Genomic DNA, 20,080 nt, shown 5'->3' on the forward strand with positions numbered 1-20,080 from the left:
TCCATCAACGCATGTCTATACACATGCGTCCATATCCATAAAAATAATTGCTAGGTCTATACCATAATAAAAAACTGGGTCTAAGACATCATAAAATACATGTACCAATGTGGCTCACACCGGACAGAATACACCAGAAAGAAACCTGATACATACACACTCTCATCAGTATCACCGTGGGCCTTCCTATGGTACATCAATCTAAACAAAATATTTATGCGACACGCTCTCACAAAGTACAAATATGTCCTTATTGGTAGCCCTTAACTTAATATAAAACACATAAAAAGCATACAGAACATCTAAAATAAATATGATATATAGTGTATATAAAAGATGTATACATAAGAATATAGTGAATCTAGGAAGCCTTTTGCGTAAACTTCCATTAGAGTGGCCCTGATTAGAGATGTCGCAAACATAAAAATTTTCGTTCGCGAACGGCCAACGCGAATTTCTGCAAATGTTCACGAAATGGGCGAACCGCCATTGACTTCAATAGGCAGGCGAATTTTAAAACCCACAGGGACTATTTCTAGCCACAGTAGTGATGGAAAAGGGGACTAACACCTGGACTGTGGCATGCCGGAGGGGGATCCATGGCAAAACTGCCATGGAAAATTACATAGTTGACGCAGAGTTGGATTTTAATCCATAAGGGGCATAAATCACCTAACAATCCTAATTTTTTTTGAACGTGGTTTAAAACATCCAGTGTGTGTATACGATCAGGTATGATGTTGTATCGATCAGGTAGTGTAAGGGTTACGCCCGCTTCACAGACATTGACAGACCCCTATCCGGGGACATGTGTTGAATTGATTAATCATTGTCGAATTAACGACATCCTGAAATAATTTAGTTCTGAGCTCTGTACTTGCTTTGTATTGGAATTGATGGGGATTTTTTAAATTGTCTGCATCATTTCTAATAAACTATTAAGAGACTTTATTATGATTTTTTTTTATTTTATGCATTAAAAACCCATACAACTTAAAAAGAAAATAATGTTTTTTTCTATGAAAAATTATCCAGCCGATCGCTTTTAGTCTGATCATAATGAAGCAACGGCCTTATCTGGGGTGTGGCAACATTGCCAACACACTCATAGAGATGATGATCGCTTCATTGTGATACGCAAGCCCCATCACCACAACAAGGTACCGATCACGAAGGGGAATTGACACATGTATGTGCCTTTTTTTTTGTTTTGTTTTTGCAGCCACAGTGCAGCACTAGAGGCCAGAAAAATAAGGCATGTACACATGCCTGAAAAATTAGGTATTGTTGCAGCCGCTGCTGTAGGTGACTAAAACATTGCGGCTTGAACCCTAGTTGGTGGTGGAGAATTCACGAAATTCATCCGGTATGCAGCGTGGTGATTTAGGTGATTTATGAAAATTATTTCAGGATGTCGTTAATTTGACAATGATTAATCAATTCGACCCATGTCCCCGGATAGGGGACGTAACAGGGATTAAACTGATGAGAATAGTACTGCATAAAATGCCACTCATATCGGGTGTGACAGTAAATTGCACGGCACAGACGCAGTGACCGTGGCGTGGATTCAAACAAAGGGGAGGGAGCCAGCGTTTTTTTAACCATCTCCCCATTCGAAAAATCTATTCAATTCACCTTTGAATTGAATTGACCCTTGGTGTTGTACGTGGCTGGGTGGAGGAAGAAACCTTCAATGACATCAACGGGACATGGCTAGCTTGGTATCCAACCTTGTGGAAATGGGAAGTTTGCGGTTGGGCAAATGGACTGTTTGCAGTTGTTTGCGGTGCATCAAAAGGGGAGTTTGGTCTGTCAATGTCTGTGAAGCAGGTGTAATCCTTACACTACCTGATCGATACAACATCATACCTGATCGTATACACACACTGGATGTTTTAAACCACGTTGTTCAAAAAAACTTAGGATTTTTAGGTGATTTATACCCTTTATGGATTAAAATCCAACTCTGCATCAACTATGTAATTTTCCATGGGGGTTTTGCCATGGATCCCCCTCCGGCATGCCACAGTCCAGGTGTTAGTCCCCTTGAAACAACTTTTCCATCACTACTGTGGCTAGGAAGAGTCCCTGTGGGTTTTAAAATTCGCCTGCCTATTGAAGTCAATGGCGGTTCGCCCGTTCGCGAACATTTGCAGAAATTCGCGTTCGCCATTCGCGAACGGAAAATTTTATGTTTGCGACATTTCTATTTTAAATAGCTCATTATATAAAATTGTTAATCATATAAAATGAGTCAGGTGAATATTGTTAAGATATTTAAAGCCTTTTTGGATTACCACAACCACAAGCTGGATAAAACCTCTTTTTTCATAAAATGAGTCAGGTGGATTAATAGTTAGTGTACTCTAAAGACTCGTTGAGACCAAACGGGGATAGGGTGTTCCATCCATATATCCAATACATCTCTTTCCGGCGTATTAATTGGTATGATTGGGGGATATGTTCGATGGGAGTTACTCTAATAGATGAGGGATTACCCTCATGGGCTACCGAAAAAATGTCTGGAGACACTATGGGTTTGAACGTTCGGTTTTATGTTGGAACAATTTTTATTCAACGGATTATATTACACAGATATGAGCCGTTGGGGTTTAAGGTACCTAGAGTTAGAAAAGACAATTTTGGAATAATGGTCACCTTTAATATATAACTTTTATTAATAATAATAAAATAAATGCCCTAAAATGAGGTGCAGAATTGTAATGAGCAGGGTGGAACCACCCTACTCTTGGTGAATATACTGAGACTCTAGGGAGGGAGGGAGGAAAGGAAGGGAGGGATGCTGGGTCTCAGCCCCTATTAGCGCCCTATTAAAGGAGCCCTGTTCCCGTTCACCACCACCTCCTAACCAAAGCCCTCAGTTCTCCCTAAGCAGTGCTCTGACTGCCCAGCTTCGTCCTGACAGGGAGCAAGTGAGGGGGGAGGTAGTACCTAGATGTCGTTGTGGTACACCACCTGCGATACGCCACCAGGTCCCTGGAGGCGATCGCTAATCGTACACTAGACCTGTGAGGATCGTGTCCTGAAAAACAATATATGTGTGAGTGTCAAGGTAGAACACCCCACATATGTATTCGTTGATGATGCTGAGAAGCTCAATACCCATGGGTGGCCCGACGCGTTTCCCTGTTGTGTTACAGTTCGTCAGGGGCCCCAAGAAATGGATATAAGCAACAGTAGGGGTGACTTGTCCACCAGTTGGGACAGTTCACCAAATCACACTTAAATTGCAAACAGCACGGTTATTAACAGCTGATATGTATCATTACTATTTCAAACAACCCCATAGTGTGGCATTATAACGAGCCGCAGTCACAAATGGGGGTGAAGAGAGGTACTTAGCTCGTCAGGAGTCACCGGTCAGTGGACCTGTCCCTGCGATGCAGACTGGTTCCTGTTCTTGCACAGTCTGTGTGCTGGATCCCGCGTGTGGCAGTGCAGCAAGAGACGCCGGCTCAGCTGCACCATTTGAACCATCAGCGTCATCTAAGCTCCGCCCATGTATGCTGTCATGTGACCCATCACGTGACCACAGCGTCATGGTCACGTGGGGCGTCACATGATCGCAGGTCCTGCGACCATAGTGAAATGAAGCAACATAACCAGCAGGTTATTTAGATATGCAAGTGTGCTTATTGTATGTAAGGCACAATCACTGACCCACTGTATATGGACCTCATGGGGTAACCAGGATTCGGTCCCCATAAGTATAAGGCAGAGAAATTCGGTCTGGATGCCCTAGAGGGATAGGGAAATCCCTACCATTTAATAAATTAAATTCCATATTCATTCAGATGATTAGTGCGCCGCTGTGAACCACAAGTCAGTTGGCGCAGCGTCACTTTTTAGAGTATTTTGGCCAGAAGAGAAGTAATAAACAAATGTCCATATACTGTAGTTACCCAAAAGTGGATCAGAGTAACGTCCCTGCAGTATGTGACAAATTTTCCAGAGTGTCGATTAGTGACAGTATATGCCCCTAATGATGAGCAGAACTATTCAGGTTGGGAATGGGACTGCGCAGGAGATAGGAGATAGACTCAGATGAAACAGCTGAATGACAGCTGCTCATTCAGACCCTGTGGGTGAACAGTTTTTAATTGAAAGATCCACCAAGTCTCTCTTTGTAGGATCTTTTGGTCCCAATTGCCTCCCCTATTAGGGGGTGGGACAGCCTCAATACCCATAAAACGGACTTCTGAGTAATCCCCGCCATGGACCGAGGTCACATGGCGTGCCAGGGGGGTATCCTTGTGATGACGTAGGTCCCCCAAGTGTTCTCCTATCCTCCTGCGCAGCTCCCGCTTGGTTTTCCCAATGTATTCAAGGCCGCATATACATTGTGCACGATATATCACACCTCTACTCCGACAGTTAATGAACTGCTTAATGGTGTGGGTGTGATTGGTCACATGACCAGTAAAACTGTGTCCCTGTTTGATGTAGGGGCAGGCAACACACCCACTGCAATGGTAGGAGCCAATTGGGGCTCTCAGCCATCCAATTGATGCGGTGCCGGCACCAGAGTAGTGGCTATGTACCACATGATCCCTGATGTTACGCCCCCTCCGATAAGTGACTTGGGCAAATGGGGCCACTATTTTTGCAATGTCTGGGTCGAGCAGGAGAGTACTCCAGTTTTTCTTGAGAACCTCCTTTACCTCTTCTGCCCCCCTGTCAAAGGTGCCTATCAACCGTATCATTTTATCCTCACTTATGGATCTCTGTGGATGTAGCAACCCTGTACGATCAGAGGCGAGTGCCCTCTGGTAGGCTTTTCTCAGGACACAGTCAGGAAACCCCTTATCCAAGAATCTTTTGCGAAGGTCCCCCGCCTGTTCCTTGAACTGCCGGATGGAGGAACAGTTCCTTCGCATCCTCAGGTATTGCCCTGTAGGGATGCCTCGCTTCAAGGGGCCGGGGTGGAAACTCTCCCACTCCAATAAGGAGTTTGTGGCCGTAGGTTTTCTATAGGTTTCTGTGAGGAGTTCCCCCCCCCCCGGTCCCTTGTTGACCCGAATGTCAAGGAACGGAGTAATTACAGGTCAGGGTGAACTGCAATAGCTTCATAACAAACACAATGCCTTTGTTATGAAGCTATTGCAGTTCACCCTGACCTGTAATTACTTTGTTTTTGACGGGTCCTTCTACCACCAGCGATGGGGCACCGCGATAGGGAGCCCGTGTGCCCCATGGTATGCTAACTTGTTCCTGGGCTGGTGGGAGAGGAAATTGGTGTTCACCGACCCCCCTAGCCCACTCACCACACCTGTGGTGATGTGGGCCAGATATATTGATGATATCTTTATTATCTGGCGGGGGTCGGTGGGCACCTTCCAAGATCTGGTGGACACTCTCAATGTTAACCCTCTCGGATTACGGTTCACATATGAGATGTCCACTGGCTCCCTGCCTTTCCTTGACATTCGGGTCGAAAAGGGACCGGGGGGGGGAACTCCTCACAGAAACCTATAGAAAACCTACGGCCACAAACTCCTTATTGGAGTGGGAGAGTTTCCACCCCAGCCCCTTGAAGCGAGGCATCCCTACAGGGCAATACCTGAGGATGCGAAGGAACTGTTCCTCCATCCGGCAGTTCAAGGAACAGGCGGGGGACCTTCGCAAAAGATTCTTGGATAAGGGGTTTCCTGACTGTGTCCTGAGAAAAGCCTACCAGAGGGCACTCGCCTCTGATCGTACAGGGCTGCTACATCCACAGAGATCCATAAGTGAGGATAAAATGATACGGTTGATAGGCACCTTTGACAGGGGGGCAGAAGAGGTAAAGGAGGTTCTCAAGAAAAACTGGAGTACTCTCCTGCTCGACCCAGACATTGCAAAAATAGTGGCCCCATTTGCCCAAGTCACTTATCGGAGGGGGCGTAACATCAGGGATCATGTGGTACATAGCCACTACTCTGGTGCCGGCACCGCATCAATTGGATGGCTGAGAGCCCCAATTGGCTCCTACCATTGCAGTGGGTGTGTTGCCTGCCCCTACATCAAACAGGGACACAGTTTTACTGGTCATGTGACCAATCACACCCACACCATTAAGCAGTTCATTAACTGTCGGAGTAGAGGTGTGATATATCGTGCACAATGTATATGCGGCCTTGAATACATTGGGAAAACCAAGCGGGAGCTGCGCAGGAGGATAGGAGAACACTTGGGGGACCTACGCCATCACAAGGATACCCCCCTGGCACGCCATGTGACCTCGGTCCATGGCGGGGATTACTCAGAAGTCCGTTTTATGGGTATTGAGGCTGTCCCACCCCCTAACAGGGGAGGCAATTGGGACCAAAAGATCCTACAAAGAGAGACCTGGTGGATCTTTCAATTAAAAACTGTTCACCCACAGGGTCTGAATGAGCAGCTGTCATTCAGCTGTTTCATCTGAGTCTATCTCCTATCTCCTGCGCAGTCCCATTCCCAACCTGAATAGTTCTGCTCATCATTAGGGGCATATACTGTCACTAATCGACACTCTGGAAAATTTGTCACATACTGCAGGGACGTTACTCTGATCCACTTTTGGGTAACTACAGTATATGGACATTTGTTTATTACTTCTCTTCTGGCCAAAATACTCTAAAAAGTGACGCTGCGCCAACTGACTTGTGGTTCACAGCGGCGCACTAATCATCTGAATGAATATGGAATTTAATTTATTAAATGGTAGGGATTTCCCTATCCCTCTAGGGCATCCAGACCGAATTTCTCTGCCTTATACTTATGGGGACCGAATCCTAGGTACCCCATGAGGTCCATATACAGTGGGTCAGTGATTGTGCCTTACATACAATAAGCACACTTGCATATCTAAATAACCTGCTGGTTATGTTGCTTCATTTCACTATGGTCGCAGGACCTGCGATCATGTGACGCCCCACGTGACCATGACGCTGTGGTCACGTGATGGGTCACATGACGGCATACATGGGCGGAGCTTAGATGACGCCGATGGTTCAAATGGTGCAGCTGAGCCGGCGTCTCTTGCTGCACTGCCACACGCGGGATCCAGCACACAGACTGTGCAAGAACAGGAACCAGTCTGCATCGCAGGGACAGGTCCACTGACCGGTGACTCCTGACGAGCTAAGTACCTCTCTTCACCCCCATTTGTGACTGCGGCTCGTTATAATGCCACACTATGGGGGTTGTTTGAAATAGTAATGATACATATCAGCTGTTAATAACCGTGCTGTTTACAATTTAAGTGTGATTTGGTGAACTGTCCCAACTGGTGGACAAGTCACCCCTACTGTTGCTTATATCCATTTCTTGGGGCCCCTGACGAACTGTAACACAACAGGGAAACGCGTCGGGCCACCCATGGTTATTGAGCTTCTCAGCATCATCAACGAATACATATGTGGGGTGTTCTACCTTGACACCCACACATATATTGTTTTTCAGGACACTATCCTCACAGGTCTAGTGTACGATTAGCGATCGCCTCCAGGGATGGCGTATCGCAGGTGGTGTACCACAACGACATCTAGGGACTACCTCCCCCCTCACTTGCTCCCTGTCAGGACGAAGCTGGGCAGTCAGAGCACTGCTTAGGGAGAACTGAGGGCTTTGGTTAGGAGGTGGTGGTGAACGGGAACAGGGCTCCTTTAATAGGGCGCTAATAGGGGCTGAGACCCAGCATCCCTCCCTCCCTTTCCTCCCTCCCTCCCTCCCTAGAGTCTCAGTATATTCACCAAGAGTAGGGTGGTTCCACCCTGCTCATTACAATTCTGCACCTCATTTTAGGGCATTTATTTTATTATTATTAATAAAAGTTATATATTAAAGGTGACCATTATTCCAAAATTGTCTTAACAATTTTTATTCATCCTCTTGCGTAACGTTTGCGTGGTTCTTCCGAGATATAGCAAATTGCAAGACCACTGCAGAATATAGACCACATTGCTCGTTCCACAATCCATATCTTCTTTCAGTTTGATAGTTTCATTGGATGATGGAATATCTATTTTGTTGATATTATGGGAAATCATATTACAACACTTGCAGGTCTTGTGTTTGCACCTCTGTGCCCCCTTTCGAAGTCGAACTCGTTCTCCCTACCAGGGGTAAACTGCATTTTTCTACTCTCTTTTTTTGCAGGACAAGAGGGTGCTAGGATGTCCTTTAGTGACTGTGCTCTTCTATAGGTGATTTTCGGGGCTGGGGCAAGATTTTTACCAAAATGGGGTCTTTCTGTAGTATCGGCCAGTGTTTTGTTAAAACTTTGTGAATCATCATATGTTGCACATTATATCTAGTTACCAAACTCCCTTGTTCTTTTGTCGTACGATCATCTGAACAATTTCTTCTGACCCTTTTCATCTGCCCAAAAGGGATGTTATGCTTCCATTTCTGATGGTGACAGCTTGTGTATTTGAGATAGCTATTTGCGTCCACCTTTTTAAAATGAGTTTTGGTCAGAATCTTACCAGACAAAACGTTCAGATGAATAGCTAGAAAAATTGCTTCAGTATGGCTATATTCTAGGGTAAAATTTAGGCCCCATTCATTAGTGTTCAATTCTTTAATGTATGTTAGAAGTTTTTCTACATCATCATCCCAAATAAAGATAATATCATCTATGAATCTACGATAGTATCTAATACTGGGGTGGGACAGTAGGCCTTTTTTTTCTTCAAAGAACCTCTTTATGAGGTTATGATTATGATTTTTAATGAATAACCTGGGTGGTACACATAGTTATATGCACACATGTCTGTCTATATGTGTGCCTGCACATGTTGTTATATACCCTTGGTGATTTGTATATGTGGAATCACACTTTTATACTATTTATGTACACCTATATGTGCCCTTTTAACATAGCCACTATTCCTTGTAACCATGGCAACGGACTTTCAATCTTAGATTCAGGATTTCGATTTTTAACAGTTTCCATACCTCTAACTATATGATTATAGATTGTTTTATCCCTTCATTATATTTCCAAATTAATAACTATTTTTCGAGAGAGGATGTTCACAATTAAAAGATCTACCATCTTCTGCATTCCACAGAGTACCGGTCACCGGAAATGATTATGCGTTCCACTGGGGAACTGTGCACTCCATCCGAAAGCCGCCGGAGCATTTCACAGCGAGCGGGACCGGAAGTGCTTCCTAGTCCCGCTCCTTTGGCCCATGTACTAAATTCTGGCGGCACCAATGGCGCCCCAGACAGTGAACCACCATTGTTTCAAATAGAAGAGCCGTAATAGGCAACTATATATAGATACAGAAGGCGAGTTATTTAATTTCTGCACACCTCTGAAAACCAGAAGTGATGTTTTTACCATGTGACTATCCCTTGATGAATCTGTAAAGAATAAATCAAGGCAACTGGACTTACTGTAGATTTCTTGAAAACATTTCACTCGTTCTTCCAACGAGCTTTCTCAATTCTGAGTGACTGTACAAGAATTCTCTGGGAATAAATATGTAACTGAATCAACATCTGGTAATTATACCCAGCATGGGGTCAGAGGTCATTATACCCAGCATGGGGTCAAAGGTGTTGATCCCATTATCCTAATTGGAGTCAGTAGGTGATAATGACCTCCCAGAGAAAGGTGTCAAGACAGCAAAACAATCATATCAGCAAAATAAAACAACAACTACATCAGTGTATGGCTCAGCATAGAAGAGCCAAAACCTCTGGTCAAGGTTCAGCCATGTACTTACATCTAAAAGAAACAGGTCACACCTTTGAAGACAGTCAAGTACATGTTTTGGATAAGGAGGTCGATTGGTACAAACGAGGTATGAAGGATGCCCTCTACGTAAAAATGGAGAAGCCAAGCTTGAATAGTGGCGGGGGGGGGGGGGGGGGGGGGGTTAGACATCTATTGTCTGCCACATACAATGCTGTCTTGGCACCTTTTTCTAGGAGGTCATTATCACCTACTGACTCCAATTAGGATAATGATTGATAATGGAATCAACACATTTGACCCCATGCTGGGTATAATGACCTCTGACCCCATGCTGGGTATAATTACCAGATGTTGATTCAGTTACATATTTATTCCCCGAGAATTCTTATACAATCACTCAGAATTGAGAACGCTCGTTGAAGAGCGAGTGAAACGTTTTTAAGAAATCTACAGTAAGTCCAGTTGCCTTGATTTATTCTTTACAGATATACCATCACCTGGATAAATGAGAACCTTCACAGACATACCCCTTGATGAGGCTGACTTTAAAAGACCCATGGAGGTGGGGTATTGTGTATGTTTGTTTGTCAATTTTTATTGTAAGACTGCTCCTAAAGAAGGGGTTATTTACCCCAAAACTCGTTGAGCCTGACTGAGATACTAATAAAAGGAACCACAAGAAGTTACCATTGAAAACTGCCGTGTTTGTTCCTGAGAATACTACAAGTGATCCTGGCGGGAGAGGTAGAGTCAAAGAGTGTCTTGAGCTTTATCTCTTTGACCTCCTCCTCAGTGAAGTGAGTCCTTCTTTTTCTCTATTTTATTTTAAATATCATCCAACTACACTGACTAATCTTTTATGTCGCCACTATTTTTATTGATAATATTGTTGACAACACAACTGCTTAGGATGAATAGTATAGTGAATAGGCGGCTATAGGCATCCTTAGAGGTGGTGTCTTTTGTTTTTTTCTTGTCCTGATTTACTAATTGGGCCTGCCAGAACAGTTGTTTGTGAGACAGGTATCAGTTTTTTGTAGCAAAAGCAATTGCATGGACAATCACAGTGACAAAAAAAAATGTCTAATTGATTTGCTATATGATCGGATAGTTAGGGACAATTTATCTGCCCATGTAAATTGACCTTTAAAAGGGTTTTCTGAGATATTTTTTCTGATCAGCTCACCAAGTACAGTGGCTGTGTTTAGTATCGCACCTCAGCCCCAATCACTTGAATGGAGCTGAGAAGCTCCTAGGCCATGTGCCAGATGAACATGACGTTACTGGCCTAGAAAAAGCAGAGAGAAGGCAACGGCACTCACAGGAGTGCAAGTGCCTTTGTAAGTATGTGGCGCAAGGGACCTTAAATGTATTACTCTGCTATGTTCTAAATTGAATAATTACTGCAACATCTCACTTTGGTCAGTAGATGGCAGCAAAGGATAAGCTGATAAAAGTCTACATTAGAGCTGCCTATCAATGGAATACTAATAAACTATTTAGTTTGCAAAGTTAGAAAATAGCAAATTTATGGGCTGTTTTGTACCCTTACAAGTGTGATAGCAAACTGAATATGCAGTTTTGACACTGCACTTAGTAAATAACTTATTGCATCATACTCTCCCTGTGTAAGTGAGCGGATGGAGGCTTTGCTTGGTGCGACTGGAAACCAGAAGTAATCATCTCTGCTGAATCTGGAAGGAAATAGACCGGCTCACAGTGGAGATTGGCGACAGCACAAAGGGAAGGTTTGCAGCGACGACCCCAGGAGTGTCGTGTCTGTAGGATCCAGTTCTGGAGTGGACCAGAAAATAAGAAAAAGCACCAAGAACCTGCTCAAGGAACTCAAGGAACTGTAAGTGTGGCTTTGCCGCGTCACATTGCACCACACTGTTGAAGTGGCATTGGACATACAATAACGCTCCAAGTACAGTTACATTGCGGTGTACAGGCTTCAAGCTAATACATAGCCCTAAGGGACTCATAAGCTGACACCTTCCTATCTCTCTGGCTGCTCATAGGGTGTTATATGCTGGGATCTGGAGTAAGGATTAAAGTTACAAGAGACAGACATCATTTTCCTGCATATTACAAATAGTATTGTGCAATACTTAGGGTGCACCCCAATGAGGAACTCACCCAGGAACATACAAGTACAGCTAGGCTGCTTAATGGACTTTGGGGAAAACATCACATTTACTGGTTTATTGTTAGACAGTGTTACATTTAGTGTTGGTTTATTCTTTGTTACCAATCTGTTTTATATATTCTCAGCTTCTTGTTCACTACATTGTTCAGTAAACTCCACTACTGGGAAAGAACTGTGTCTGTGTTTGTGTGGCATCGTGTACCCTCTGTACCTGTGGGCCCAGCCCTAGGTCTTCTTTCATTTGGTGCTGCGAACAGGGTACATTGATCGGCATGCAGAACCCTACCAGTTCCAAGGCGGTTCTGGTTGTTGCCCCCATCACCCCTCCTGCAGTGGGAGTAGCTCCGATCATGTTTTTGCCCACAAGGGCAATATTGAATCAGCTAGTGCTGTTTGATGGCCAAAATAGGCTGCTAGAAGACTGGGCTGCACACATTAAGAGCACCCTCAGGTTGTACAACTTGGCTCCAGATTTACAATCAGATGTGGCGCTGAACGCCTTGTAAAGGGATGCTAGACGCACTGTCATGCTACATCCAGAAAAGGAAAGGAAGACACTGAATGCTATATTCTTGATTATCAAGTCTATTTACAGAGAAACGACCTGTACCAGCAGCCTTAGGTCCCATTTCTTCACTCACTTCCAGCATGAAGATGAGACTATTCCCCAGTTTGCCAACGCCCTCCAGGAAATCTGGTCACATGTACGGAAGAGAGAGACCAATGTTGCTAACATTCTTGGAAATGGAGATCAAATCCTCCGGGACCAGTTCGTCCTTGGATTGAGTAGGATGCTACGTTGCAGTTTCAGAAGATACAAGCTGAGGCTTTGGCCCGAGACAAGGAATAGGCACATTGGTCTTACACTGTGAGGATGCAGGCTGCAGGAAGTTGAAAAACTCTCTCTGATGAGGAGGATCTGCATGAGACCGTGAAGGCAGTGCATCCCTGAGACAGATTCAGAGGCAATTGGCACAGTTACAGGCGCCATCGATGGCCCCAGTTCAGTCCGATTACTGGAAAAGGGGTGTTGCCCCCATGGGTTCCCCTTTATATTGAGCAACTACAGAGGCTGGAGTGAGAGACTCTGTCATGCACTGGGTTGGTCTGTCACCACCTACAGATGCACAGTGATTTGGTCCTCCAAAAGACCGGAAAGCAATGGGGCCACAGTGTTGGTTTTCCCGAGAAAGAAGACATATCTCCCGTCAATGTCCACAAAAGGCCCTGAATCCAGAACAGCCACAATTAAATGGGAACCCCTCGCGGTAGTGAGGCACACAGTGGAAGAGGCCAGTTTCCAGGTTACCCCTAATGACCTCCGGGACCTGGTGACCGAAAGCCCCTACTTACAGGTGCAGATTGAAGAACAGATGGTAGAATGTCTCGTAGACACAGGGTCGGAAGTAACCACAATGGTAGTGATTAGTGAAGTTCTTTGAGAGATACTTCGGCCACCTGATGGAGCCTGACAATGGCACCGTGATAAAGCTGACGGCGGTAAATCAGACTGCTATACCTGTGTTCAGAGTGGCTTGGATGAGCATGAAGCTTTGCGGACAAGATGTCGGCAAGAAGGGAATGGTGCTTGTAGAGAAACCAGCTCGGTATGGAGCTCCCGTCGTAGTGGGAATGAACGTTCTGAAGGAATTGGATCAGCTCATGTTTACAAAGGAGGGCCTGAGTTATTGGAGGAGAACGACTTCCCACAAGCCCACCCAGAGAACATTCCTGTGGATGATCCGGTATGTGCAAAAGCACTCCTGATGGTAAGCTGGTTGGAGCAGTGTATGCTCCATATGTAACATCCTGAAGTCACTAAACTTCCGTTTCCCTGCTACAATATGTTAGGTGTAAATGTATTGTCATCTTGTGTAAGTTAACTGTGCATTTGTATCATTGTATGTATTTTGAATTTTGAATGCTATATTCTTGATTATCAAGTCTATTTACAGAGAAACGACCTGTACCAGCAGCCTTAGGTCCCATTTCTTCACTCACTTCCAGCATGAAGATGAGACTATTCCCCAGTTTGCCAACGCCCTCCAGGAAATCTGGTCACATGTACGGAAGAGAGAGACCAATGTTGCTAACATTCTTGGAAATGGAGATCAAATCCTCCGGGACCAGTTCGTCCTTGGATTGAGTAGGATGCTACGTTGCAGTTTCAGAAGATACAAGCTGAGGCTTTGGCCCGAGACAAGGAATAGGCACATTGGTCTTACACTGTGAGGATGCAGGCTGCAGGAAGTTGAAAAACTCTCTCTGATGAGGAGGATCTGCATGAGACCGTGAAGGCAGTGCATCCCTGAGACAGATTCAGAGGCAATTGGCACAGTTACAGGCGCCATCGATGGCCCCAGTTCAGTCCGATTACTGGAAAAGGGGTGTTGCCCCCATGGGTTCCCCTTTATATTGAGCAACTACAGAGGCTGGAGTGAGAGACTCTGTCATGCACTGGGTTGGTCTGTCACCACCTACAGATGCACAGTGATTTGGTCCTCCAAAAGACCGGAAAGCAATGGGGCCACAGTGTTGGTTTTCCCGAGAAAGAAGACATATCTCCCGTCAATGTCCACAAAAGGCCCTGAATCCAGAACAGCCACAATTAAATGGGAACCCCTCGCGGTAGTGAGGCACACAGTGGAAGAGGCCAGTTTCCAGGTTACCCCTAATGACCTCCGGGACCTGGTGACCGAAAGCCCCTACTTACAGGTGCAGATTGAAGAACAGATGGTAGAATGTCTCGTAGACACAGGGTCGGAAGTAACCACAATGGTAGTGATTAGTGAAGTTCTTTGAGAGATACTTCGGCCACCTGATGGAGCCTGACAATGGCACCGTGATAAAGCTGACGGCGGTAAATCAGACTGCTATACCTGTGTTCAGAGTGGCTTGGATGAGCATGAAGCTTTGCGGACAAGATGTCGGCAAGAAGGGAATGGTGCTTGTAGAGAAACCAGCTCGGTATGGAGCTCCCGTCGTAGTGGGAATGAACGTTCTGAAGGAATTGGATCAGCTCATGTTTACAAAGGAGGGCCTGAGTTATTGGAGGAGAACGACTTCCCACAAGCCCACCCAGAGAACATTCCTGTGGATGATCCGGTATGTGCAAAAGCACTCCTGATGGTAAGCCGGTTGGAGCAGTGTATGCTCCATATGTAACATCCTGAAGTCACTAAACTTCCGTTTCCCTGCTACAATATGTTAGGTGTAAATGTATTGTCATCTTGTGTAAGTTAACTGTGCATTTGTATCATTGTATGTATTTTCCATGCCTGTTTCATATAATTGCTGTAATTTCCATGTACACCAGCAGGTGGCAGCAATGTGTTTAGTATCAGTTTAGCATATCTAGACTGGAATAGTTCATTCCAATCTAGCTCCCCCCCCCTCTTTGAGGAGGTGTGGAATGTTCCCACTTCCTGCCTCATGGGGAGGGAAAAGTTCTAGTCAGTGTACCAGCCACCCCGGCTAGGGGAAGGCTGTGTTAGTAGGAGCTCCCAGAAACAGGGATCCCAAGACAGGATCGAGCCTCAGCTGAGGTAAAGATCACCCTTCCCAGCCTGAGCCATCAGCCTCAGCTGGTTGACAAGAAAAGCAGCCATCTCCAGCCTCCAGGAAGAAGCATCCCCTGTGAGCCAAGCTGTGAGTACTTATCCAGAGTCCAGGATAAGCCAAATTCCTCCTCAGCTAGTCAGGCCCATACTAAGCAGAAGTCAGACAGAGCAGAAGATAAATACCTGCCAGATTCACCAGGCATATAGTATAGGAGCAGAAGAGGCATTAACCCCTGCCATACATTGCCAATACCTGCTGGGACCTAAAGACTATTGCTATACTCATATGGATTTATGCTGCAACCATTAAGTAAAGACAAGTTGGATCATATTTCCTGTTTGGATCTCATTAATTCCTCAATTACTCCTATTAACAACACTCGATTTATTGAAAGTGAGCCAGGATCCAGGAGTCCAGCCGTACCAAGGTAGGAGACACCGTTGACACTACTATATCTGCTATACAGAGACATTATCCCCCTCTGGCATTCCTCATCTGGTACGTGAGTTTTAACATCTTAAAGGGCCCTGCTACAGTACCTGCTCAAGCTGCAATTGGCGTCACAAACTATTACACATATATACTGACCCACTGCATAGCAACCCCACTGACCCAGTGTCCTGCTCATTGCACATATAGAAGAGCCTGCACCATACCTCTGCGACAGGAGAAGATGATACAACTGCCTGTCAGAAGCCAACGGAAACTGGATTATTGAATTGGATAGATATGCTGATAGAACCCCTGGGCATGTCAAAAGCCAGTCGGAGCCCAGTGGTCGCCAGTACCAGTACCATCGTGACTGAGGGGCATGTGTTAGTCCGGTGTGTCAACGTACACGATCATTAAGTTACTTTTCATGCTGGAGAGAAAGTGGCCGAGTTGTATGTGCTGCAAGGAGAACCACTCACAGCTAGCCAGTTCGCTCTATGGGCTGTTGAAAATGATGCCTGGACTATGGCAGTGGGCCAGAATTCTGTGGAGGAACCTACACCTGAGTCGAATGGCCAGCGGATCTTGGAACAAAAGGAGATTGATGCATACCTGTTCACTGCTGATCAGATGGAGAAGATTGAAGCAGTACTATGGGAGTTTCAATCCACCTTTTCCCAATGTGAGGACAAATTTGGGTGCACAACGGCTATCAAACACGAAATACCAACTGGGGATACTCCCCAAATTCAAGAAAGGTACTAGCAGATTCCTTCTACTCTCTACCATGAAGTGAAAATGATGCTGTCACAGATGTTAGGTAGTGGAGTGGTAAAAGAGAGCCAAAGCCCGTAGGCCACACCAGTGGTCTTGGTGCGAAAGAAGGACGGGTCTTTTAGGTTCTGTGTCTACTACCGGAAGTTAAACGCTGCCAAAGGAAGGGATGCTTTTACCCTGCCTAGGATTGAAGAGTCATTGACAGCACTACAGTATGCCAAGTATTTCTCAACTCTAGACTTGGCGAGCGGCTACTGGCAAGTACCTATGGCAGAGAAGGATAGACAGAAGACAACCTTTATCCTACCCATGGGGCTGTATGAGTTTGACAGAATGCCCTGAGTGAACTGAACTTTGAGTCGATTCTGAAATACCTGAATGACGTGATAGTGCATGCACCTACTTTTGAAGAACATTTGAGTAGACTGCGGCAAGTGTTAGGTAGGCTCCGTGCTCATGGCCTTAAGATCAAACCGAATGCAAGCTAATGGATATAAAAAGTCTACACACCCCTGTTAATATGTCAGGTTTCTGTGATGTAAAAAAATTAGACAAAGATAAATCATTTCAGAACTTTTTCCACCTTTAATGTGACCTATAAACTTTATCACTCAATTGAAAAACAAACTGAAATATTTTAGGTGGAGGGAAGAAAACAAGCAAAAACTAAAAAATTGTGGGGATGTAGCTGTGTTCAGATTAAGTAATCACATTCAAAATCATGTTAAATAGGAGTCAGCATACACCTGCCATAATTTATTAACCCCAAATAAAGTTCAGCTGCTCTAGTTGGTCTTTCCTGAAATGTTCTTAGTCGCATCCCACAGCAAAAGCCATGGTCCACAGAGAGCTTCCAAAGCATCAGAGGGATCTCATTGTTAAAACGTATCAGTCAGGAGAAGGGTACAAAAGAATGTCCAAGGCTTTAGATATACTATGGAACACAGTGAAGACAGTCATCAAGTGGAGAAAATATGGCACAACGGTGTCATTATCAAGAACTGGGCGTCCCTCAAAAATGTATGAAAAGACGAGAAGAAAACTGGTCTGGGAAGCTACCAAGAGGCCTCCAGCAATAGTAAAGGAGCTGCAGGAATATCTGTCAAGTACTGGCTGTGTGGTACATGTGACAACAATCTCCCGTATTCTTCATATGTCTAGGCTATGCGGTAGAGTGGCAAGACAAAAGCCTTTTCTTACAAATAAATACATCCAAGCCAGGCTATATTTAGCAAAAACACATCTAAAGTCTCCTAAAAGCATATGGGAAAAAGTGTTATGGTCTGATGAAACCAAGGTTGAACTTTTTGGCCATAATTCCAAAAGATATGTTTGGCCCAAGAAAAACAATGCACATCACCAAAAGAACACCATACCCACAGTGAAGCATGGGGGTATCAGCATGCTTTGGGGCTGTTTTTCTTCAGCTGGAACTGAAGTCTTAGTTAAGCTAGAGGGAATTGTGAACAGTTCCAAATACAAGTCAATATTGGCACAAAACCTTCAGGCTTCTGCTAGAAAGCTGAACATAAAGAGGAACTTCATCTTTCACCATGACAACGACCCAAAGCATACATCCAAATCAACAAAGGAATGGATTCACCAGAAGAGATTAAAGTTTTGGAATGGCCAAGCCAGAGCCCAGACCTGAATCTGATTGAAAATCTGTGGGGTGATTTGAAGAGGGCTGTGCACAGGAGATGCCCTTGTAATCTGACCGATTTGGAGTGTTTTTGCAAAGAAGAGTGGGCAAATCTTGCCAAGTCAAAATGTGTCATGCTGATAGACTCATACCCAAAAAGTCTGAGTGCTGTAATAAAATAAAAAGGTGCTTCAACAAAGTATTAGTTTAAGGGTGTGCACATTTATGCAACCATATTATTTTATTTGTATATTTTCTTTTCCCTCTACCTAAAAGTTTTCACTTTGTTTTTCAATTGAGTTGTACAGTTTATAGGTCACATTAAAGGTAGAAAAAGTTCTGAAATTATTTATCTTTGTCTCATTTTTTTACATCACAGAAACCTTACATTTTAACAGGGGTGTGTAGACTTTTTATATCCACTGTAGCTAATTTATGGGCTGTTTTGGACCCTTACAAGTGTAATAGCAAACTGAATATGCAGGTTTGACACTGCACTTAACAAATTGCTTATTGCATCACACTCTCCCTGTGTAAGGGGAGGAGGTTCCTCTAGAAGCAGGATGAGAGCAGACGGAGGCTGTGCTTGGTGCGGCTGGAAACCAGAAGGAATCATCTCTGCTTAATCTGGAAGTGAATGGACCGGCTCACAGTGGAGACTGGCGACAGCACGAAGGGGAGGTTTACAGCGACAACCCCAGAAGTGTCGTGTCTGTAGGATCCAGTTCTGGAGTGGACCAGGAAATAAGAAAAAGCACCAAGAACCTGCTCAAGGAACTCAAGGAACTGTAACTGCAGCTTTGCTGCTTCACATTGCACCACACTGTTGAAGTGGTATTTGGACATACAATAATGCTCCAAGTGCAGTTACATTGCAGTGTAGGGGATGCAAGCTAATGCATAGACCTAAGGGACTCATATGCAGACACCTTCCTATCTCTCTGGCTGCTCATAGGGTGTTATATGCTGAGATCTGGAGTAAGGATTAAAGATACAAGAGACAGACATCATTTCCCTAATGGATTACAAATTGTATTGTGTAATACTTAGGGTGCACCCCAACGAGGTACTCGCCCAGGAACATACAAGTGCAGCTAGGCTGCCTAATGGACTTTGGGGAAAACATCACATTTACTGGTTTATTGTTAGACGGTGTTACATTTACTGTTGGTTTATTCTTTGTTACCAAACTGTTTTATATATTCTCAGCTTCTTGTTCACTACATTGTTCAGTAAACTTAACTAACTGCGAAATAACCGTTGTCTGTGTGTCATTGTGTACCCTCTAACTGTGGGCCCAGTCCTTGGTCTTCTTTCACCTTCTTGAACAGTTGAACGATGGGGTTCCCGAGTGTCAGACCCCCATTGATCACATATTGATGTGATCATCAATATGGATAGGTCATAGGTAAAAAAGAGATCTCAGAAAACCTCTTTTAAGTGTCATAGTTTAGGCACTTACATATCTTCTTCTAATTAATATCTTGTACTTTTTTTCAGCTTGGAGTGATAGTGTCAGGGGATGATGAGTATCTTATTGAGCCACTACCTCCAGGTGAAAATTATAATGAGACTAGTGAAGGGATACCTCATGTGGTTTACAAGCGATCTTCCTTGCAACGACGGCATCTTGATGCAGCCTGTGGTGTAATAGGTATATTTTTTTCAATATTCCATACTGCACCGATGTATTGTATTATGTATTTTCTACAGTATTTTACAGGAGCAGAGAACTACAGTATTTAGCTCTTTTCTAAAGCACTTCTTGAGTGGCTTAAAAGAATAGGGAACCAGCCAGCTGTCCATACTACAACAGATAGGCCCT

The 20,080-nt window shown here is 44.5% G+C and overlaps 1 protein-coding gene across 1 annotated transcript in view; it reads left to right on the forward strand.

The window, feature by feature from the left end:
- The window catches only part of LOC122946458 (A disintegrin and metalloproteinase with thrombospondin motifs 10-like), a 463,435-nt gene that overhangs the window by 432,832 nt on the left and 10,523 nt on the right, over positions 1–20,080 (forward strand). Inside the window, exon 4 of the mRNA XM_044306119.1 lies at positions 19,756–19,909. Coding sequence (XP_044162054.1) covers positions 19,756–19,909 — 154 coding nt within the window. The remainder of the gene's footprint in view (positions 1–19,755; positions 19,910–20,080) is intronic.

Source organism: Bufo gargarizans, chromosome 1 (assembly GCF_014858855.1).
Source record: "Bufo gargarizans isolate SCDJY-AF-19 chromosome 1, ASM1485885v1, whole genome shotgun sequence".
NCBI classification, from domain to species: domain Eukaryota; kingdom Metazoa; phylum Chordata; class Amphibia; order Anura; family Bufonidae; genus Bufo; species Bufo gargarizans.